The sequence below is a fragment of the Athene noctua genome, chromosome 3 (genome assembly GCF_965140245.1).
Source record: "Athene noctua chromosome 3, bAthNoc1.hap1.1, whole genome shotgun sequence".
NCBI classification, from domain to species: Eukaryota; Metazoa; Chordata; class Aves; order Strigiformes; family Strigidae; genus Athene; species Athene noctua.
In genome coordinates, this window is record NC_134039.1 from 24,495,187 (window position 1) to 24,520,033 (window position 24,847).

The 24,847-nt window shown below is 40.4% G+C and overlaps 1 protein-coding gene across 1 annotated transcript; it reads right to left on the minus strand.

Moving 5' to 3' along the window:
* Window positions 1-1,263: 1,263 nt before the first annotated feature.
* On the minus strand, window positions 1,264-17,296 carry CMAS (cytidine monophosphate N-acetylneuraminic acid synthetase). Its single transcript, XM_074902315.1, has 8 exons — window positions 17,075-17,296; window positions 14,208-14,350; window positions 13,842-13,997; window positions 11,116-11,249; window positions 7,476-7,570; window positions 6,550-6,721; window positions 4,532-4,682; window positions 1,264-3,829 (listed from the first exon to the last, which is right to left on the minus strand). Exons 1-8 carry the CDS (start codon window positions 17,233-17,235, stop codon window positions 3,597-3,599), a joined length of 1,245 nt encoding a protein of 414 aa, XP_074758416.1. The 5' UTR covers window positions 17,236-17,296; the 3' UTR covers window positions 1,264-3,596.
* Between the last annotated feature and the right edge of the window lie 7,551 nt (window positions 17,297-24,847).

Below are 24,847 nucleotides of genomic sequence, written 5' to 3' on the forward strand. Positions count from 1 at the left end.
AGTAATACTCAGTATGTTCTGCTCAATTTGCATTATCCTTCTATAGAAATAGAGCTGGCTCTGACAGATCAGAAAATAGAGAAATAAACTCTACCTTTTCACAAACACAGGCACAAAACGCACAGCCTCTGAAACCAGCCATTTGAAAACACGGAACATAGGCAAGTGAAGAAGTTTAAGAGCATATAACCACACACGAAACACTCAAGATTTGCCTCTAAGATGAAGATGTTGACTATCTGACTCTGTGCACATGATTAATTTGGGTATTAAATTTGTCCACCTTCATCAGGTATAATTCGTTTGCAGGGCACATGAACTTGGAAGCGTATGATTTACAGTATACAAATTTGGCACAGATCACCCCATAACTATTCTCTACTTGAAAGACTACAGAAAACTTTATTTCAAATTTCAAGTAATTGGCTATTTTCTCATAATAGCTTATTAGAAATTATTACATAGTTTACTTTTTTCAGTTTCACAGTTATGACAAAACAGCCCACATTATCCAAGATCTTTTTTTGGAATATACTAAGCAATTTAAAGTAAAAAAGTGCTTACACAACCAGAAAAGATTATTCAAAAATGAGTCCACTATAAGAAAAATGAACACTGAAATCTAGTCTGAACTACACTCCTCTAATGAAAGGCAGTCACGGTGACAGGACATGTACTGAAATAAGAGACACTGGCAAAAGATACTGCACTTTTGACACTTGCCCAGGACCTGGGATTTCCCCTTTATCCTCCTCACTATCTCTGCCTCTGTGACCCCTCAATCCTTCATGATTGAGGATCTTCTGTAAATAAAGAGGACTAATTAAGACATGCTACTCTAGTTTACAGTTAGGCTTTCCCTTGCAATATGGGCAGTACAAATCTGAACCTTTCAGGCAGTGGATCATGCATCTCCAAAATACTCAAACAAGCTTTATTTTGCAAATAGTCCCTACAGCTCTTTTATTCTTCGTATTCTTCTTGTATGACCAATGTAATATTATACCATGTTTTTCTAAACAAGAATTTGTCAAAGTGAAAACATTTATGTATCAGGTACCATTTCTTTCTGCTCATTACCAACACTCATACAAAAGTTTTTCTACATTTATTTTTTGATACATTGTCATGGTTTAACCCCAGCCAGCAACTAAGCACCATGCAGCCACTCGCTTATGCCTCCACCCTCTCGGTGGGATGGGCAAGAGGATTGGAAGAAAAAAAAAAAAAAAAAAAAAAAAAAAAAGAGTAAAACTTGCAGGCTGAGATAAGAACAGTTTAATAACTAAAATAAAATATAAACATAATATAGTCATAATTATAGTAATGAAAAGGAATATAACAGAGAGAAATAAAACCCAAGACAAGTGATGCACAATGCAATTGCTCACCATCTGCTGATTGATGCATGACCAGTGATCCACCCCTCCTCACCAACTCCCCCCAGTTGGGGGGGACAACATACTGAGCACAACATTCTATGGTATAGAATATCCCTCTGGCTAGTTCAGGTGAGCTGTCCTGGCCATGCTCCTTCCCAGCATCTTGTGTAGCTGCCTGCTGGCAGCACATGGGAAACTGAAATTTTAGGATAAACAGTACTTACCAACAACTACAACACTGGTGTGTTAACATTATTCCCACACTGAATCAAAACCACAGCACTGTACCAGCTGCTAGGAAGAAACTTAACTTTATCCCAGGCAAAACCAGGATGTACATGTAGAAGCTTTGGGTAGAGACCCAGTGTATATGCAGCACATTCAGCAAGCAGCTGAAACATTAGAAGAGTTTTGAATTCAAACAGTAAGCTACAAACAGTACTGCCAACTCATATTTCTATTATAATTGCACTTAGTTAGATTTTTGCTTTCTCTAATGTAAAAGGAATGGGAACTAAGTTAATCAGTGTTTAAAAGCTATCCACAGGAATCTGTTCTGGAAATCAAAGCCAGCAAGTTATTTGACGATGACAAGGTCAAGTAACAAAAAACTTGGCCAATCCTATATGACATCATTGAACCTGAACTGTTCATTCAATCTGGACTTCTGAAGCTTTACCACATACTTGATACAACTAAAATAATTAACCTACCTATACCAAAGTCTGTAGTTCTGTACAAAATATGGCTCTCCTGTTATCAAAGTCAATGGGATTTATCCAGTGCAGAACTCTAAATCATCACTGAAAGGCAATACTTAAATGAGAGCTTAGAGCTGATTAGTACAGTAAGCTATTCACCTGTTTAACCTTGCTACTGTAGATAGGTGGTAAAAGACTTTCAGTTTAAAGTTTTGCTTTGTATAAGAAAGTAAACACAAAGTTAACCAAAGGGCAATATATCAGTTGATACTATATTGGGAGTGTCTATTTAGCAGAGAAACAAAATAAAATGACAAGCTATTATCATTCACCACAGCAGTAACTGCCTGTGTACCACAGATATTTTTTATTTTTCAGCATAGCCCAAGGCAGAATTTGATTCACTGATAAATACTAGGATTGAAACTGATGTGTATTTTTACTGTCAGTTCTATGAATTTTTACAGATACGGAGTTCTTTAAATCGTGACATGGCAAACACTATATTTTCTATAAATACAAATATACATATACACCAGCTTTAAATTCACATGCTAAAAATAGTCTGAACATATATTTTATATAAACTCACAATCAACAATTATGTTTTGTGGTGGTTTTCTTTAAATAACAGTTACTTTTCCATACAATAAACATTAAAGATCTTATTCTTTTCTACTCATTAGGGGCTGTAATAAAGCCTTCAGAGAAAGAAACTTGAGTTTCTGAAAAGATCTCAAAGTTAATGGGAAATCTGGCAAAGCATTTGGGTATATTAATTTAAGCACTTCAATAAAATCTAGAATAAACAGATTTAAAGAAGCACAATTCCAAATGTCATTTAATTATTTATGAGCTTAAAACTGAACACATGCTTAAGTGCTTTTCTTAACTAATACTAATGTTAACTGGTTTTACAGTAACCAAGCCGTTTTTTAAACATATAGAAAGAAATTTGATAGTTATTTTACACCTGAGCTCTATGGAACATGCTAAAACTCTTCCTTACTAGGGACAAATCATGTAAAAAGCAAGCACACAACTACAACGTCATGTTGACATTTAATAGAGGAAATTAAAACAAATGAGCAAAACTGACAAAATATTTTTTTTGGAAGTCTGAATTACAATTCCTCAAGTCATGAAAAATCACTGATCCCTGAAAATATTCATATTATGAAATAAAGACACATAATTCCGGTAGGACAGGTGTAATGATCAAGAGTAGATTTACAGGACACTACCTTCTGTAGCATTCCTTCCATTAAACTTAAATGGCTTTTAAACTAATCATGAATATGATCATGATTATCAGCACAAGATCATGAATATCAGCACTCAAAGTGGGGCCTTAAATTAGAGAGAAACATCTTTTTAACTCTACTGCAATGTAAAACTTGAAAGATAAGCCATCCTTTGGAATACAGACTTACTGAGAGAGAAAGAAGAAAAGCAGGACTGACCAACTGTGTTACTCTTTTTCATTAATCCCTTATTTCCTCTCCTGCTGTTCTCATTTCCCCCCAGTTTCCTTTCCTGCTGAACTCATTTCCTCCATTTGCTTCCTTGCAGAGTTCACTTTTTCTAACAACATGAATATGTGTTCTGCAAACTCCCGGACAGCTCCACAGCCACCACTGCTTTTACAAATATAACCAGCAGACTTCTGAGCAACTGTACAGGCATCAGCAGGTACACCACTCATGCCTGCTTTCCTCAGGCATTCCACATCCGACTCTTCATTTCCTATTGAGAAAGATGACAAACAAGGAAAAATATCACATAGGGAAAAAACTGAGCAAACTCAGTATTTTTCCGTCTACATGTTAATCTACTTTTTAGAATTTGTATTCTTGCCCCAATTTTCATCTCAACAGCACTTTGCATGTGTGATAGTTCTCGGAAAAATCTTAGTGATACATGTAAACACTGATCACACTTCACACAATCCTCAGGCAAGAGAGTAGTGAAATAATTTGAGCAACTGAATAAGTATTTGCAGGACTATATACTTAAGCTGTCACCAAAACAGAGTTTTGTACAGAATCATATGGCTTTCAGTTTTGCTTCTGTCCATTTCTTGTTCCAGAGTACAATCTATACAATATCCACCTGAAATGAACTACAATCAGTTCAAATTTGTGAGCTGTAACTGTATGCTTGTGTAATATCAAAAGCTTTCCTAAATCTCATGATAACAACCAGCTAAGACTTCCCTTACCAAATCTGACTCCCAATTCATCAATGCCTTTAACACTCAGAGACTGTACCCTGACAAGCTTTAAAATACACACCTGCTTTTTGTGATTGTGTGCTATAATTTGCATGTTGATCCCATTAAGTTTAGTGTATTAACAAAGAGCGAAGTGATTTGAAGCTGAGTAGCACTATGAAGTTTCTATTTGTGTATACTATATTTAATTTTAATACCAAAAAAAAGGAACTGACCCAAGTAAGCGATTTCTTTCCAGCTCAAACCCATGTCTTTTTGCCAGTACTCCAGGACTTGTAATTTATTTGTTACACTAACTTTTGCTATACATCCCAGCTGCATGGCTGACAGTGTTTTTGAACAATCTCTTTCAGAGATGAGTCGAACCTATTAAAACAAAGCCAAGTTAGAATAAATTCTGCATACAAAGAAATGACAAGTAAGTTGATTTATTAAAAAAACAATTGGAGTTTTGCTAATAAAAGCTCTCTCAAATATCAGAAAAGCATTGAATAACTGGTTTCTTCAATCAAAACTCAGAGCAGAAGTGATTAGCATCCAAAACCACATTACAGTCTTGAAGTTGCTTTGGGAAAGTGAAACACCATTCTGTAGGCTTCCCCAAGGTTCAAAACCAGAAATTTACATTTGTTGTCTTAAATGCCACTGTACCAAATAAAATAATGGATATCACAGTACGGTGGCATGCTGACTATCCAGTGCAGTATCACCAAGTTAAGCCACAGTAGGAATAAGAGAATTCCCAAGGAAATATTCTGTAATATTTGTAGAAGTAGCATATTCATGAAGTATTTTCCATGACTCCTCTACCTAATAACATCATTTTATTTAGGTAATACTTCAGGGCATTAACAGAACACTAAACAGACTGAAGTAGCACAGCACATTGATCTCTGGAAGTTCATGCCAATCTGAAATTTCAGAAACAGTGAAAAAGGTAAGCTAAAACCAGAATATGATTGCAGCAGGATTTTTAAAAATGTCAGACACGACCCCTTCAAGCTTTCTGTCCAAGCTGTGGACAAGCTTATCTTCCCTAATCGCTTTTAAATACTAACAAATACCTGGCACTGATTTTAAGTACAGAATGAACAGGAGTGGCACACAAAGCAAGAATATCTCAGTAACATACATGAGAAATATATAAAGTGCAGCACAAAGACCAGAAGGTTTTTAATGAAAGATTCCATGTCACAGCAAGTATGGAAATGGGCTCCCACAGGCAACAAAACATTTACAAACTTCCTCCCCTTTTTGCCTCACAGAAAATGAGGCTGAGGGAGTTCTGAAAAACCATCTGCTCTTTCACTGCCACAAGGCAGCATCAGCTGCAAAGTACGTCATGAATATCTTGTCTAACCCATCATAAAAAAAGTCCTAAGATAGAGACTCCAAAAACATATCTGGAGAACTCTGCTTAGGGTATAGCTACCTTTGTCTTACCCATGCCTATCTATACCTGCAACAGAACTGAGTTAAGACCCTCTGAAGGCAGCCTAAACCTCCAATTAGCTCTTACCCCCAAAAATTTCTTCTATCTGTATCAAAGGCTCAGACAGAATATAGCCAGGAAGCTAATTTTACATAAACGCAAGGACTCTGATCAGCAGAATTTAGTAGCAGTAATAAAAATCAATAATAATAATAATAATAATGATGATGATGATGAAAGTAGCCACATTACAATCTGTGTTGTTTCAGTTTTTCATTTAACACTGAATTCCTATAAACTTCAAAGCACATAAGTTATGGTTAAAACAATTACACAGACAAAAGTGTTTGGGGTTTGATTTCCCCTCTTTGCAACAATCATGGGTGATCTAGGACGAACCATTTAATTTGCCTGGCTCTTTCTTCCTCTTCTATAGCCAAGAGGTAACAACATATCCCTGCTTGTCAAAGATGACTTCTAATGAGGTGCCTAGACTACACAGAGAACAATATGCTCGGTGCTAGCAAAACATCATAAAATTTTTTTCCCCCGCATTTTTCTAGGACCAAAAGAGAAAGAAGCTACAGCTACTGTGAGTGAAATTGAGAACTTTCTCAGAAGACTTTATTTTCCTCTAAGGGACTGGAGAGCAACATTTGTCCCAACCTCAAACAGATGTATTATGCTGCCTGATCACAAGTACTCTGAAGAAACTTCAACTTATATGCTGCAGGGTTTCAAATCTTTTAATGTTCAGGTTTACATCAGACATAAAGCCTCACACTTCAGAACAACACTCACCTGGATTCCTCTTTTCTTTAGTAGATTTATACCAACAATATCTCTATAATCGTAGGAGACCATTTCCTTCTGATCTTCTGTCACATAAATGCGACCATTTGTCAGGCATCCATCAATACTGCAAACCAATAGCTTCACCTCTTTTAACGGGTCTTTGCCGAAATATCCAAAGCTAAACAAAGAAGCTATCATTTTAGGATGGAAGTTCTTGCACAACCCAAACCCAAATATTTCAAATACAGTTGTGATCTACAGACAAAAGAATCAGCTTTGACATTCTTTTTTCTAATGTCTTTCATCATTGTCACTCTCAAACTAGATTCTCCCTCTTCAAAGAAAAAAAACCCCAGAACTATTCAAAAGACAGCTCAGTTATGGTGTCCATTTAAAAATTAGTATGAGATTTATATCCTTAGCATAAGAGGTTATGTTCTGTAGCATTTATCTGGGGCAAAACTAAAATGGATGAAAAAGGCACACAAAACATATTCCATGTCCACCCATTATTTCCTTAGAGAGGAGTAGAGTAGTTGCAAAGAAAAGGCAGCTGGCAAATTGTAATCAGCTCATGCCTTCTACATGAAGACTCTCAGTCATGGGCATCAATAAAAGTGGTCCAGACCATGGAAGCCTAGGATAATTCAGCTGGAAAAGCCAGAGATGATGCTAAAACATTGCTGTTGTATAGTGGAGCTTACAGTTTTCCCCAAGATGAACTTTAAAAAGAAAACAAAAAACCAAACACCAAAACATATAGCAAAGGTAATTCAGATTATTTCAACAGAGATAGAAAAAAATGATGAGCAAAAATTAAGTTGCCCAAATACCTTTGGTCTTGATTACTTACATTACATACATCATGAATTCACATGACCATACTTTAAAACAATAAGCAATATCAAAGAAATAAAGGAATAGTGTTTTACCTCAATACTCTCTGCTCTGCAATAGGCCAATCAATGTCTATATCAATATCCACACTGTGCTCTGCACGCATTTCATAGTAGGCCATCTTACCACCCTAAATAAAATAGAATCCATTACAATTTTATGCTTGGGTTAATAAAAATACAAGTCTGTACAATTTAGAACCATGTAATGAAAGCTAAGTGTCTGGTTACACAGCTTATACGAAAGTAACACATCAGTAATGATGTTTTTGCAAGTGACACAGAACCAAGCATATGAAGCAACTTTTTATAGACAATGGTTAATAAGTATTTTAATGTCACAGCTAGACACAGCAAGAAAGATGTTATGCATTATAGTCATTATGTCACACTGATTTCATTAGGTCTTTTAATAAAGTAAAAAGGCAATACCTTCAGCATTCACTTCATAAAAGTATGCTTATTTTTTGTATGCTCTCTACACAGAGATTTAATTTCAGTTGGAAAAATATCCACCAGACCCCAATATAATTAAAAACCCTAAAAGTTCTGGTCGTCAGAGAGTTAGTGGCCTAACCTTTATAAAATGTAGAATTCTCACAGTTGTACTATCCAAATCAATACTTACAAGTTCACACAGCACTAGCTGGCACTGCATGTGTCTGTACAAACTATAGAGACCTAAAGCTAGTATCTCTGCATTACTGAGGTATCTGGACTAGAGAGAAGTAAGAACCTGGTATTCCTGATGTACCTAGTAAGGTATTCCTGTTCGAAACATGGAAATACCTATGTTGGGCTTTTTTTCAGTTCTGCTGACAAATACTGTAAAGGATCCGTAAGATGGAAAACTTGTCTTGCATGAGAAAATTAAGGGACTATACTTGTAGATAAACAAAATGAAAGCTAATGTAAATAAATTTGTTCTGCATTACTGTACTGGGACATAAATATCAGGAAAAGGAAAAAAGACTGAGTTACAGTACAAACTTAGCATAAGACTAAAGTGACCAAGAATACAAGCTTATAGATTACAGGAGAAGCCTATGAAACTGCACAAAGGTCAGTTTCACACCCTCAGTAACACTAAAATGAACTACAAGATAGGCATTTACATCCTGGCAACTGACGCAGAAGTCAATATTGTACTATTTTAGGCTTATAGCTATGTACTGCTCTATTATTTGAATAAATTTGTTTGCTGTAGAGGATGCTGTTACTGTAACTGCCCTAGCTACAGCTAGCCCTGTTAAGTTACAAATAATAAGCAAACTGTCCTGAGGTCAAGGCGCTGTTACTTCATACTGCCTTCATAATAAATGAATCACAGAATCATATAGGTTGGAAAAGACCTAGAAGATCATCCAGTCCAACCATTAACCTCACACTGACCGTTCTCAACTCCACCATATCCCTCAGCACTATGTCAACCTGACTCTTGAACACCTCCAGGGATGGGGACTCCACCACTGCCCTGGGCAGCCCATTCCAACACCTAACAACCCGTTCTGTAAATAAATGCTTCCTAATATCCAGTCTAAACCTTCCCTGGTGCAACCTGAGGCCATTCCCTCTTGTCCTATCACTTATTACTTGGTTAAAGAGACTCATCCTCAGTTCTCTGCACCCTCCTTTCAGGGAGCTGTAGAGGGTGATAAGGTCTCCCCTCAGCCTCCTCTTCTCCAGACTAAACACCCCCAGTTCCCTCAGCCACTCCTCATACGACCTGTGCTCCAGACCCTGCACCAGCTTCGTTGCCCTTCTTTGGACACACTCGAGTAATTCAATGCCCTTTTTGTAGTGAGGGGAACAAAACTGAACCCAATAATCAAGATGTGGCCTCACCAGTGCTGAGTACAGGGGTAAGATCCCTTCCCCATCCCTGCTGGCCATGCTATTTCTGATACAAGCCAGGATCCATTGGCCTTCTTGGCACACTGCTGGCTCCTGTTCAGCGGGCTGTCAATCAACCCCCCCAGGTGCCTCTCTGACTGGCAGCTCTCCAACCACTCCTCCCCAAGCCTGTAGCGCTGCTTGGGGTTGTTGTGGCCCAAGTTCAGCCCCCGGCATTTGGCCTTATTGAAACTCCTACAGTTGGCCTCAGCCCATGGCTCCAGCCTGTCCAGGTCTCTCTGCAGAGCCTCCCTACACTCGAGCAGATCAACACTCCCACCCAACTTGGTGTCATCTGCAAACTGACTGAGGGTGCACTCGATCCCCTCGTCTAGATCATCAATAAAGATGTTAAACAGGAGTGGCCCCAAAACCAGGCCCTGGGGGACACCACTCGCGACTGGCTGCCAACTGGATTTAACTCCATTCACCACAACTCTTTGGGCCTGGCCATCCAGCCAGTTTTTTACCCAGCAGGACATGTGCCCATCCAAGCCTCAAGCAGCCAGTTTTATCAGGAGAATGCTGTGAGAAACGGTGTCAAAGGCCTTCCTAAAGTCAAGGCATCCACTGAGGGGACTGCCCTGTCATAGAAGGAGATCAGGTTTGTCAGGCAGGACCTGCCTTTCATAAACCCATGCTGACTGGGCCTGATCATCTGGTTGTCCCGCATGTGTTGTGTGATGGTACTCAGGATGAGCTGCTCCATCAGCTTCCCAGGCACCAAAGTCAAGCTGACAGGCCTGTAATTTTCCAGACCATCCTTCCAACCCTTCTCATAGATGGGTGTCACATTGGCCAATTTCTAATCTGTCAGGATCTCCCCAGTCAGCCAGGACTGCTGGTAAATGATGGAAAGCGGCTTGGCGAGCACCCCAGCCAGCTCCTTCAGCACCCTCGGGTGTATCCCACCCGGTCCCATAGACTTGTGTGTGTCTGTGTGATGCAGCAGGTCACTGACTGTCTCCTCCTGGATTGTGGGGGGGTCGTTCTCCCAGTCTCTTCTGGCTGAGGAGGCTGGATTCCCTCAGTACAACTAGTCTTGGTATTAAAGACTGAGGCAAAGAAGGCATTAAGCACCCTCAGCCTTTTCCTCGTCATTTGTTACCATGTTTCCTCCTGTGTCTGTTAGGGGATGGAGGTGCTCTCTGGTCTTTCTTTTGCTGCTCACATACTTATGGAAACATTTCTCGTGCTTGATTGCTGAAGCCAGATTAAATTCCAGCTGGGCTTTAGACCTCCTGATTTCTGCCCTGCATAGCCTTACAGCATCTTTGTAATCACTGTGAGTGGCTAGTCCCTGCTTCCAAAGGCTGTAAACTCTCCTTTTCTCCCTGAGTTGCAGCCAAAGCTCCCTGTTCAGCCAGGGTGGTTTTTCTGTGTCACCAGCTTCTCTTACAGCACCTGGGGACTGCCTGCACCTGAGCCATTAACACTTCCTTCTTAAAGAGCACCCAGCCTTCCTGGACCCCTATACCCTTCAGGACAGTCTCCCAGGGGATCCTTTCAAGCAGGTGCCTAAGCAAGACAAAGTCAGCCCTTTGGAAGTCCAGGATGGCAGCTCTGCTCCCCCCTCTCCTGGCCTCCCTAAGAATAGAGAACTCTATTATTTCATGATCACTGTGCCCTAGTCAGCCTCCAACCACCACATCATCCACCAGTCCTTCTCTGTTCACAGAGAAGAGATCCAGCAAATGGAGATACATTCCTTGAATTTAAAATCCTCTATAACAAAAGTAAAAGATGTATTATTCTAAAGAGCATGAAAAACAGAAGCACTAACCTGCAAGTAGCCTTTCTCAATCAAATGTCTCCTGGCAAAATAAAATGAGCCATTTTCATACAGCTCCCCAGCCCAATCTTGCCTCCGGTACCGTTTTGCTGGATTCAGGTTTTGGGGCTCCGTCATTTTGCTTCCTGTTAATAGAGAAAGATGACAAAATAAGTTTTCCAGAATCCCTGTTCAGAGTCACTTAACTTTCTTTAAATAGTTTTCTGTTGAAAAATTGAAGACAATTCAATCACCAGTTTCTTTCAATAGATATTGCCTCTTGTTGCTTAGCTCTATAAAGAATCACTGAATTGCTTCCCTTTCTTGGAACTGCGGATGACAAACTGGAGGACTGCTCCGCATTTCTAGCAAAGGAAATTTGTCTTCCCAACTTAAAAAACCCTGAGAGGTCATCAGCTCCAGAACTGGTTACTAAAAGTAGTAGAGGGGGGGATATTATTCTAGACTGTCCTTCCCAATGTGAAAGAAATATACTCTTCCTGTACTGTACTCTACCTCCTAGTACATGATAGGAAGAGGCTTAACTTGAAGTAAAGATAAATGAAAAAAAAAAAAAAAAAAAAAAAAAAATCAGCTACCTACACCTAAAACCAGGAATGCCCTGAATGAACTCATAGCTGTGAGGACCAACCTGAAATCCAGAAGGTGAAAAAAGAGCACATGTAAAGAAATTTTGCCTGTGAAAACATCTTGCCACTTCCCCAAAATATTTCATATTTGAGGATACACATTATAATAACTTTTTGTAAGTGGTAAATCAGTGTCCACAAGTAAACAAACAAGTGTCTCTGAACAAATGTGATCCCATAAGATCCCATACTGTTAATAATGCCAGAGTGCAGGCAGTAGAAACTGAACCAGGGACCTGAGACTTCTGTCCTTACACCACCCAAACTCACATGCACAAAGCAGCTAAAATTCACCAGGTCTCATGATCTAGTAACCATGAAAAAGTTGGAGGGAATTCTCAAACACACAAAACATCATGAGGCCTTAGTACATATACACACCTTGTATTTCAGAAATACACTAGAGCTTTGTGCTCAATGAAGTAAATATTTCCAGTCAGACACACCTTTCTCTTTTGGGGTGCATCAATATTAAGCCTTAATGAAGAAGGAACAACAGAAATACACAGGAAAAGATATAAAATTCTTTTAACACAACCAGTGCATTAAAGCCATCTGGGGGAAAAACAAACAAACAAACAATCGAACAAAAAGAACGATACTAAACTGTATCATGCTCCTGTGAATCACTGTCACCTGAAACACAACATTCCTGAAAGGGCACTTGCTTTTACCCTTAAGCCGCTGATGCTTGCACAATGTGTTCCTTGTTCTCTTCACATATACTTCTTGCAACTGAATGATTCTTTATCTCTCACCACATTGCAAGATTTTAGATGTCATTTTATACTAAAGAATCATTTGCTCTTTTAGGTAGGTCTTGAGGCTTTTTTATATTAATTAATACATACCTTAAGATCAATCAAGGTAATATTAATTAATACCTATAGAGACTAGGTGGCCCACAATTACTTCAGAAAGCCACATGGTACATCCAAATCAAACTTAAGTCTTTCACAGATGTCCATTCTAGCATCTTAAGATGTGAAATGGACTTACACTGGTTGCTTGAAAGTGTAATCCATAGAATCCTAAACTGCCATGATCTTGATACTCCTCTTATCCTTTACAAACTAACCGTGTCATGTTATTTCTCCTCTTATGAAGGATGAGAAAGTTCAAGTTATGTTTATTCTAAAAAAGGCCCAAGTTTTATTCCAACTTATCTCTAATAGCAAACTTCATTTATTTCATCTCACGTGCTCTTTCACAGCATGATGCTTTCTGAATGCATAAAAATTATTTTCATCTGAAGGAATTTATATCTCAGAGTAATTGTAATGTCCAAGTAACAACATCCATTAAAAAAAATATAACAATGTGACAGTACCTGAACTAACCATTTCTAGAAAAAGCAGCAAACACTTCTGCTTTAATCACAGAAACAAAACCAACATAGATAATGTGCAAAATACTTCTTTGTACAAGGACAAAAGGTACTTCTATAGCTACATGGTATAATCTTTATTTGTAAGTGAAGACTTCAGCCTTTGGTCATCTTGGCAACTGTAGCCAAGAGGCACATTTTCTCTGGGAAAAACAAGCCATATTCTTCTGTATTTAGCTAATTAACAGGAGTTCAGTCCTCATGACTCAAAGGCAGTTTTCAATTTGACAGAAGTTGGCAGCCAAATTAGCAGGCTGAAACAAACTGTCATCTCCAGGCTACGTGGTTGCCATCTCACTCTCACTAATACTTACCTCACATTATTTGTCATTCATTAGCTACTGCACAGCAGGAACAAACACTTCCCTAGTGTCACATCTACATACACATGAATACCCACCAAGCAGAAGTTAACATGTAAAGTTTTGGGGAGCTATATTTTGAGCCTAGACAAGTTAATAATGTTTTAATTTTCAATACCTTATCACTTCTACAAGACAATTACAGAAAGGGGGAGCAACGACCAGTAATATCAAAACAGGACTACTTAAAAGTAATTTCTAAGCAATCTCACACCTCTCCAAGAACTCAGTCCCTGCCTCTGAAATCACTTCCTAATGTACATATCATCGGTATGAAAATAAACCTTTTGAAAAAAACGTTATTAAGTATAACTTTAACCAGAAACAGCTAAGTATTACCTCCTTTTTTTACCTCACTCCATCTAAATTGATGCCGTCTCACAACAGAGAAGACAGAATCAAACCCCTCCTTCTGGATCAGATCTGCCACTTTTATAAGATCACTGGGATGTAAACAGGGAGATGTTGCTTGAATATTTCCTACAATATCAACCTCTGAAGAAAAACAAAGAAACATTTATGAAACACTGAATATTTTTAATACACACAACTACAAAGTGTGGTATGAGTGGATGCCACGAAAGAAAAAAAAAGGAGAATCTTTCTAGCTTTTATTTACTAAAAGCTTCACTTTTTTTCTAATAAGTGCATCATCCTTCTGGGGTTACAACATAAAAGCCTCAGCAAACTTCATTACTGATTTACCATGATGATGATTAAGAAACTCTCGGATAGCTTCTAGAGAAGTTGAAGAGTCTTGAGAAACTTCAGGGCTTCTGCGATGAACTTGAGCACCAAACTGCTTTGCAACCTTCTCAATTTCATCATGGTCTGTAGAAACCCATACACTGTTGGCAGACAGTGACAGAAATTAATACAAAGAATAAATCCCAGCATTGTTGACTTGTCTGCCATAATCTAACCTGAACAACACCCTGGCTTATGTTAGGTACTACACCTTGCAATGAAAGGAACTAGTTCTTTTATTTCTGTTAGTAAAACTATCGCTGTCAGTCCAAAAAGCAACTTTTAACAATAGGGATAAAATACACACATTCACTAGATTGTAAAATCTCAAGCTTGGGTTGCTTTTAAGGTTAATACTGTAGGGTGCTTGATCCACCTTCCATGTACGAAGCTAAGTAACATAAAAATTCAGAAGCGTTACCAGAAAACTCCAGTGTCAGCACACCACAATTTTTTAGACATGCTAACAGGTCAAGGAATTGTGAATGGGTCAAATGAGGCATCCAAAATCATTTAAGAGTTCAGAAACAGGCTGACAACAAGTAAAACTGCCACACATAAGATGAGCTTATTCTGAAAATGTTTTAAAATGCATTAGGCTCCATACAATCCCAGAGAAAGAGCTGCTCAAGTTACAATCACGTATGTTTTGGCACAGAAAACATTCAATACTGGTAAGGCAAGATTGTGATTGTTCAGGGATAATAAACATTTACAAAAGGAAGGGCTAGGCCTGAATATTGCGTGATGATAAACACCGGCTGAGCACTGTGAAGCCACTGCTGCCATCATTTTGACAAAAAAAGCATGCGAGATAGAAACTATGATAAATAACCCTTCTTTCAGAAACACTGGCATTCTCAATGCACTGTACTTCGCAACTGGTGCTTTAGTTCGTTTTTTTTCATCCAAAGACATCATGGGATAATCAGAATAGAAATATGTATAACAGTGACAGCAATGTCAAGTCACACCCATGTGAACATATACAGAATAGATATTTTCCATAAACTGCTTCAGGCTGCTTAGCTTAAAATGTACACTCCCCATTTCACTAACAGAGTTTCATTGTGTTACATGTACCCTGTCAGCACAGCTGTTGCAAAGGTGACTAGAAAACCTAGCACACTTCCATCTAATGCACCTGTTACGCCTCAAAGTTAGGCTACATAACCCTAATTGGCTGCCTGTTGGGCAAATTCAGATGCCAAATAGAAGGTCATGCAAACCACCATACTCACCACAGGTCATTAAGCAACATGCCTTAAGTAATTAACAGTAATCTAGGTCAGAAATGGTTTTGACTGCTTCTTTATTAAAAATAAAGCAGCCAGCTATGCTTCCTTTGTTTTTTGGACACAGTAAAAGAGATTTTCCAAAATAGATAATGGTACAGCAACTATGAGATACAGAAGGCTCGTGCTTACTTTCAGTTCTTAATCTAGCTGGGGTCCATTTCTGCTGTGATCCATTTCTGTTTAACTACATTGAGTGCCTGCTCTGAACAGAACACAGTAGGTTTGCACTGGGAACCTGGACCTAGGTATGGTACATACCACGTGCATCCTAATCACACACTGGTTTTAATTAAATTTATCAGTATGTGTGTAGAAAATTCTCAGTTTTGTTCCAGCAGAAAATAGAAATTTGTAATGCCCATAACAACATACACTAACAACATACTTGTTTCAATCTAACTAATTGCTATGGAAGTTTCATGCACTTCGCCACAAACTGAGCCTCCGTTGTGTCACATGGGCACATACAATTATTTCCTTCCACTCCACATTTATGAGACTGCTCCTGACATGCAGTGTCTAGCTGTGGGCTCCCCAATACAAGAAATTAAAACTGGAGGAAGCCCAGCAGAGAGTCAGCACGACTGGGGCCTGGAAGCACATGCATGCCAGGAGACACCAAAAAAGCCACCTCGATTCAGTCTTCTGAAAAGAAAGCAAGGAGGCAACTTTATTGTTGTCTTCAAGCACCTGGTGGGCAGGGAGAGGGAATACAGAGAAACTTTGCCTGGACGAGCACAGTAAGAGGTCACAGACTGCTAGAATACAAGCGCCAGGTAACCACAAAACAATTTTTCAACCATGAGGGCTATCAATCACTGAACCAGTGCCCAGAAGGGCTGTGGGTTCTCCATTCTTGGCGACATCCAGGCTCTGTTGCACATAGTCCGAAGCAAGCCTAGCCGGCCCAGCTTTGCCCAGCAGGTGGGACCCGACGACCACCAACCGAAGTCATCCTGTGATTCAGCGATTTGCAGATCACCTACAGCCTACCGCTTTCATTTAGCGCAGCCATCTCAACAAAGTAAAAATGCACTGGTGGCTCCAGATCACGAACCAAAACAACTTTAACTTCAAATTACTGTAATCAAATTACTTCGATTCCTTCCTTCCTTCGCAGCTCACCCTCACCAGGCAGGGACAGGGAAGTTAGCTGACGGCAGGCTGCAGCCCGCTTGCCCTGCCTGATCCATAAACCGACGCCACCTGGACCACACCCCCTCGCCGTCGGGGATAATCTCCTACAGCACCCCCGCCTCACTCACGGACAAGGAGCAGCCCCAGCTAGGCTAAAGCCGCCCGGGGGAGACCGGGCGCCTCACTCCCACGGCCTGCCACTAGCACTTCACCCAGTACGCCGGCGCCAAGCCTCGGGGCTGCCGGGGAAAAGCCGGCTGGGACGGGCGGGAGTGCAGCTCCGAGAGGCCAGCTCCGGGCGGGCCGCTCCCGGTGCCGGGCACCCCCTGCTGCCCCCGGCCGCAGAGCGGGGGGGGGGGGGGGGAAACGTGGTAGAAGGCGCATGCGCACCTGTGGAAGACGCCGGCGTCGATGGCGGCGCGCAGCACCCAGCCGATGAGCGGCACCCCCGCCAGCAGCTTGATGTTCTTCAGCGGGATGCCCTTGCTGCCGCCGCGCGCCAGCACCAGCGCGGCCAGGTGGGCACGGGAGCCCCCCACGGCCGCCTCCATCGCGCGCCCGCCGCGCCCGCTGGGAAGTGTAGTCCCCGCCGGGGCGGGCCGCCGGCCGCGCTGCGCGCGCACACCCGCGGCAAGGGGGTGGAGGCCAGGGCCGGGAGGGGAGGGGTCGGCCGGGAGTAGGGGCCCGCAGCCAGTGCGCCTCCGTCTGGGGGAAGCGGGGGCGAGGCGCCCGTTCTCCTGCCGCTGCCTGGAACGGGGCACTCCGCAAAGCGCTGTGCTGGGCAGCGGGAGCGGAGGGCAGGCAGCACCCAGCTCTCCTCACGTAATGCTCGTGCCCGCGGTACGAATGTTGAAACAAAGAGCTTCACTCCCCAGTCAGGATTGAGTATGACTGCTCAGCAGGGATACTTTATTCGCAGCGCTGGGGATCGCTCCGCCACAAGTGCCACCCTTACTAGCAAAACACTCTAATATACACAAAAAGCATACACATGCATTAGACTTCTTAGAAAAGGCAGTCTTATGCTAATGGATTCTCAGAATTCATTTACAGAGTCTGAGCGTGCGTAGTAAAAATAGAGTGAGGGTCTTCTCCCCTCTTAGGGGTCCCCACAGCCTTTCTTACACTGTCCCTTAGTGAACTTTATGCTTCTAGTGTCCATACGTGGTTATAGAGTTGCTTCATCCGTCCTTCAGCTCCTGTTTGTTCCAGCTTTCAACACTTCCCTTGATACTGGCGTCTTCTTAGGCACTTGTTTTCTTTAGGCTCCTGCTATTAAGGATGTACTCAGGGAGTTTTTCAGACTGTCCAAGGTCTGTCTTATCTTTACTAGGCAAGGAATTAAAGGTTTCAAAATATCTTACAAGTGGGTAACGGGGTGACGACTACAGAGGGTAATTAGGAAAAAGTGTAAATGAAATTATGTACATTGCAGTAAAATACAGGAAAAATACAGGAAACAATAAAAGCTAGTAAAATACAAATGATGTCTAACATTAAAACTAAATGTCTTATGTTACAGATCCCTGTACACTAGCAATTTCAAGTATACTTGTGGCAACCTCACTTCAATGTGGCCCGGTTTGTCTGTTTAATACTTTATGCCCATTAAAAAAAAAAAAAAAAAAAAAGAAAAGCTAGTCAGAGGTGTGGCTACGTTTCCTGTCGGTACCCACGACGTGGCTTCAAGGTGGTTAGCTGTGGCACTGGAAAGCCCTGGCAGCTGGGAGCTGAGCATGCACTGAGGCCCGTGTCTGCAGAGCTGCACAAGCACCAGGCGACCGGATTCGGTAGTTCTTCGTCAGTCACCGGCATAAATCCTCAAATTTCGGTGGTTTCTCTTGCGTCATGCTCTTACCGCCTGAGGAGTCCCGGCAGAGGGCATAGTCGTCACACCGGAGCCTTTCCACGTGGGAAGGGAAACCTTCCCTCACTCCTCGCTTCTGTTTTCCACTTCCTAGAAGATGTATTAAGGCATAAAACCACCCGATGTTAAGTTATACGAATTTACTTATAGAAACTGGATGGATAAAATAAAGCAATACGCTACCAGTATAAGGTGGCACAAGAATTTGGTTTTTAAAGTAATTTGGAAACTGGAAAGTGGAGCCTGTTGAACCGCATCATAAAGTCACTCCCGGAGATTCAGAATCTCTGTCCGTAATAGAAATGTATTATGCAGCTCACTGAAGTTGTCTGCAGGTTATTTAAGATGTGTTGTGGAGCAGGAGGACCTTATCTACCACTGCCAAAGGAAACACAGTTATATTCTGCTGTAGGCAGGCATTTAGGAAGACTATTCATTGGGGGATTTGATTTTTCTTTCTGAAGTGTACACCTGATCAAAGAAACCCATCAGAGGTAGGCAGCTTGCTTTTCTACTGTGCAGATCAAGACAGCACCTTTCAGGCCTTTTATTTTTAGATAAGACTGAAACAAGTAGCCATATGCTGCTAAGTACTGTATTTCCTGCAGGCCACTTTCCATGCACTTAATTTTGAAATTTTTGTATCTCTAGAGTTTCAAGCCTTTGTCACATGCAAGTTCTTACCTGTTTAGCACTATGCTTCTGTCAGAGGCTGCTGTGCCCGCAACAGACCAAGTTCAACAAAACATGTGCCTGAACATGGTCATCTACAGTGCGAAGTCTGGTGGTCTGGCTGAGAGCTGCCAACTCTGCTGTACAGGCAGAAATCTCCAGGAGGATCTAAAGTGCTGTCGGTGCTAACTTTGTAACCTGGCACAGCTAGTTTGCTCGATCCTACCTGTCAACCCCTTCAGACATAGGTGTAACAAAAAGGAATGACTGCCACACTTCTGAACAAACACAACAGCTACATGGTGCACTTCTGCTGCAAACAAAGGTCCTTTTTGTTGAGAAGATAGAAGTCCTACTGAGGGCAGTTTTATGGACGGACTTTTGCTGTAAATCATACTATTTTGTGCAGTTCTCTGAGAAATTCCTTTAAAGTAGCCAGAGATGGCACCTGTATAGCATGTTATGTTACAAAGAAAATATACAAGGCTTTAACAACTGAAGAATGAGAAATCATATGCTGCATTAAGTCTCTTTCAGAATTTCTTACCTAAATGTTATAATATTCAAAATACCTACATGTTAAGTAAGCAATGGGTTAAAAACATCTGTATTTTGGTTCATCACATCGTGAAAATTGGATGATTTATTAATAATATTTCAGCTACATAATTCAGTAATGTTGACCTATCCAGGCAATCTAGAGATTCATGTGATAGCAAAGCTTTTCCTGACCTTTACTGAATCTTCTTTTCTGTAGTATAAGTCAATTAACTCCTGTCTTCTCCAAAACAGATCTAGACAATAGATTATTTCCTATCTTTCTTCAGCAGGCATATGCATACTTGAAAACAGGCACCATCTATTCTCCTCTGGACTTCTTATAACGGAACCAGATCTGTCCCCACCTTAAAATATTTTAATGTAAACCACATTCCTCTAGTTTATTTACATGAAAGCTATGTGAGACCTTGTCAAGAGTTTTACTAAGCTGAAGATACATGGTATCCACTTCATCTTCCTCTAGCCACAGGCCTGGTTTTCTAGATTGAAATTCTGTTTATTTGACTTGTTCTATGTAAGTTAGTATTGACTGCTATTAATTGCTTTGTTTTCTTTTATGTGCTTACCAAAGCTTGTTGGTTATTTATTCCAGCATTTTTTTCCCAGGATCAAGTGTTCAACTAGTAGTTCAAATGCATCTGTATCAAAATTTCAGTTCAGATCAAGAGTGCATTTCTGAACTGACTCTCAAAGCACCTAAACTGTTACTGAGTCCCACTACTTGCTAAGGCAGACATAGTGAATGGTTCCCAGGCTCTTCCTTTCCCCCTATTTTTAACATAGGGGGCATTTTATTCTTTCTGGTCTCGGTAACTCTACCTGTTTCTGAGATTTCATCAGCCAGCTACCAGGATGAAACTCAGCTCTGAGCTAGTTTGAGTACTCACCTAAATACATCCTGACTCGTTTCTTCCATATTTGTACTGATGTCTTGCTCCTGAAGGGACTGTGTGGGTAACAGCACTCATTGAGATAAGAACATTTGCTGTTCTATTCATAGAGCAACAGAGAACAAAACAAAGAATATAATGATTTCTGCTTCTTTGGAACATGTACCCTGTTTTATGTAATCATGAAGTAGCCTGCAGGCACAGGTTTCCCAATGTATAGGCTTTACTGGCTAGTGCAGGATGCATTCCTGTATCACATAACATGGTCAAGTCTTGTGACTGTGCAGCCTGCCTGCCCCTACTCTTACCGTGCCCAACTGTCCCTAAACAAGTAGGGCCAAACTGGATTATTGCAAGGAAATACTGGTATACTGGTAAAATTACTGGGAATAAATCTATTTTTAAAACATGTTCCATGCCATATGATTCCACTGAGGATAATGAAATCTGTGAATTTCCTTTCTGGCCACCATTCAGTTGCTATAAAGTATCACATTGTACTTTCTCTCAAGAAAGAAGTCCTTTCATTCAAGTCTGTGTGTAAGAGCAAATGAACAAAAGTGGAGGCATTCAGTAGTTCTGTGCTGAAGTGTTACCGTGATCACTGTTCAGAGGTTATAATCTACTAATAGGGAGCACTGTGGAATTTAGCCTATTAATTAAGGAAGTGTTTTATTATGGAGTGTGTAGCTTAATAATGTGTATCAGGCATGGCTGAACAAGAAACCTCACTAGTAATGATGGTTGTGTTCTGCTTTCAAACTAACACACTCTGAATTGCCAGTCATGAGATCGACCCTGCCCTTCCATCTTCTGAATTACCAGTCTTGAGGTCGTCTCTGCCTTTTCTGACATCCACACTGGTTGCAACACTCTTCACAGGCTTTAAGACAGGAAAAGTATGTGATAGTGATTCTCTGAAGCTCACATTGGAGCTTCATGAGCAGAGCCTTGTGGTGTGTTGGTCAAAGCCAAGTGACTCAAATAAAAATGGTAAAACTGCTGTTGACCTAACTGGGGCCAGTATTTACTTTTGTGTGCATGGAGTCTAATTCGGTTTATGTTAGTAGGGCTCCATAAGTTACTATGCAGGTGGGTCCAGTTGCAGGGTCCTGTCTTTTTCTAGGGCATACCTAACAATGAATACTACAGAAAGAGGTAAGAAAGACTCAGTGGAAGAATCTAGTGGAAACCTCAGGGATATGCTACATCTGAGTAAACTGGGAGTTATTCTTTCTAGGTCTCTCTACAGCAAAAGGAAAGATCTAGATCTCCTTTCCTGGCCCTGAGGCATGGAAGCAGTGAAATCCGCAGAGTTATGCTGAGTCAAACCAGTGTAAAGGAAATAAGGAATGAGCCTGGGAAAGCCTAGCAGATTACCCGTTCCTGTTATTGGAAGCTTCATGCAAGTCTTGGGCTATTATAGTCTGTCCATACATGAGAGTTATATGAATGAAAGGTAACATATGTTTATGAAAAAGGCCAAGGAAGTGTTCAAGGGTCTGAGATTCCTTAAAAGCAGACAGGAGGGAGTATTATTACTTAGAGCTTAGACTTGACCTAGTGTATTACTTGGACTTGCTGCAGAAATTAAATGGAGCACACTACTTCACTGCAGCATATTGAAATGCACTGTGTTTAATTTGATGCTTGCTGGATGGATTGTGTTCCCTTTGGCAATCAGAGAGAACTGAAATATGTATATTTAAGAGTAATTTCAAACTGCTGAAGTGAAGTCTTTATTATTACCAAGACTATTACATTGTTTGACAAACAGTCATTACCTGTCTATAAAATAATTGTCAATTATTGTAATAACAACGCTGATTTATATTTAAATTTTACCATAAAATAATCCAAACAACTTTGTAAATCAAGTCAATGTTGCAGACATTTACACTTACACATCATTTTTGATACCATGACCTGGATTCATCCTACCTAAATCCAGGAGTCTAAATGAGGCGGAAAGCTGGAAGCCTGAATACCTCAGTTCTTCATATAGCCAAAGTATATACTTGGAGCATCCTTTAGAAGGTACCTTTAGAGAACACCTGAAGGTGCCTAAACTTTGGATTGCCCTCAGAGAGGGTACATCACTAGCTTTTCCGAGGTAGAAAATGAGTTTTAGCAGGGCTAGTTATCCCATGATATTCAGGTTTTTCAGATGCCAGGTTAGTGTGTCCTGATTACATGGATAAGGTTAATCTTTTAGCCAGATGTGCAAGCAGAAAAAAATTTTCCCCTAGTTCAGAATTGCAAATACCTTTATGATGTTGATTGTTTTTTAAATTTTCCTCTGTAGTGTGATGTAGTGTGTTGTGATCCTCCCTAAAACCTTCCTCAAATGTTCCCTTCTACTTAAGGGACTTAGTACATGAATGATATTTTGTTCCTGTAGTTGATGGCTTTTCTCTCTTTGTATTTCAACTTGTATGTCTTGTTACAGTGTCAGGAAATTTCGTGGTCTGGCATTCTGAGGTTTTTTTTTGGACTGACCCTCTATCATGCTCATGACCAGGTGATTTTTTCCTAGCCTATTGTTCTTACATCTTCCCTCCATCAACTAGCCTCTGGGAGGCTAACTGAACCCCAAAAATCCGAGATAGTTGTTGCCAGCTGGTAAAGCAAAGGAAAAAAAATCCTGTCTGGTTTTCATTCTTAGGCTGAAACTGTGAAGAAACAGAAATTAATCTCTTTAATCAAAAGAAGGAGAAACTGAGAGGGGAAGTGATAGTAATGATCACATAAGTAAAAGATTGCTGCAGAAAAAAAGGAAAATATCTTTGTCATGTTAGTGTGCTTACAACAAGAAATTACAAGCTTGAGTTACATCACAGGATATTCAGGCCAGGTATTAGAAAGTAATTGAAGGGGCAATTACCCCTGCATTGCTTAGGGAGGGTGTGACATCTCCCTCATTGGCAGCTGAGGCTGACACAGTGTTAGGATTTGTTCTAGTTATCATTGGGTGACCTAAATGATCTCTTTAAGTTCCTTCCATCTCCCTTTCTTTTTATTTTCTTAAACTTATGATTTTCAAGGAAGACAATCTAACAAAGAAAGCAGAGAAGAACCCCAAACTCACTATCTTATACAAGTCTCAGAGAAGACTGCAATAGAGAGGAGTTAAAAGAGGTGAAGGAGTGAAGGGACATGAGAATATAAGTTTTAAAAAGAAAATAATTCATCATAACAAAACCTAGTGCTAGATCTTAGAGAAAGATAATTTTTTAATCTGTTTACAAAATCTCTATGTAAGTTGATGTTATGCACTAACATTCTCTCAAATAACTTCACTCACTCACTCACTCACTCACTCACTCACAGGCCCATATCACAGTGACAAGCACCTATATGTGTCTCCCTGGCAAGGATCACTTGTGTGCAACAGATAGCAAAGTACACCATCTGTCACATGTTTGTCATGTCTCTGGAGTTCTTCTGGACTGACAACGGTAAACTTGTTTTATTCACAGATCTTTGATAATCTTTAGGAATCAATGTTACAGGGCAGTCCTGTGTTTTAGGCTTTTGTTTACATCAGCCTCCATAAATCTTAGGCAAAGTTGCTTGGTTTGCCCATTTTTTCTTGTTTATTTGAAATGTATGTCTGTTTCCTGCTGCCTTGTGGCCATCCTCCTATTGTGAGAATGCAGCATCTTGTGATGAAAAGTCACCTTGTACCGTGGTCTTAGAGTGAGCACCTTGTGGGCTTGAGTGCAGGCCTTTTGGGCTTGACCTAAACATCCCATTACTCAATTTTACTGCTGAGAGCAATGTTCTGGGAACAGTATCAAGGGAGCAGTGTTCTTCATTATCAGTACAGGGTATTCTTTTACCCCTTGTTCTGCTGTATCATCTGGTGCTTTCACACACAGATGTTTTAATTCATGTTGTGTTTATAATACTCTAAATATTTTTTGGTACAAATCTCTACAAATTTAGCAGCCAGCTCAATCATGTTATCTGTGCACTGGGTCATTAAGCGGTTTATCTGACTGAGTCCATAAACATCCTCAATCTGCTGCCAGTTTGCCCACAATATATGTCAAAACTATTTATGAAATTCATGCTTATTTTACACATTAACAAATATTTTCACTTGAAGCACAGGAATGTGTATATAGTGCCGTCTTTTTACCTGACACTGAACGTCCCTGACTGCGGCTG

Bases quoted from the DNA above. Each gene is read 5' to 3' on its own strand.
- CMAS (XM_074902315.1), bottom strand. From the start codon at position 17,235: ATGGAGGCGGCCGTGGGGGGCTCCCGTGCCCACCTGGCCGCGCTGGTG. The intron at 7,571-11,115 runs GTTAGTGCTTCT...TATTTTATTTAG, and splicing joins TTGAGAAAGGCTACTTGCAG to GGTGGTAAGATGGCCTACTA. The intron at 4,683-6,549 runs GTGAGTGTTGTT...TTGTTTTAATAG, and splicing joins TAAAGAAAAGAGGAATCCAG to GTTCGACTCATCTCTGAAAG.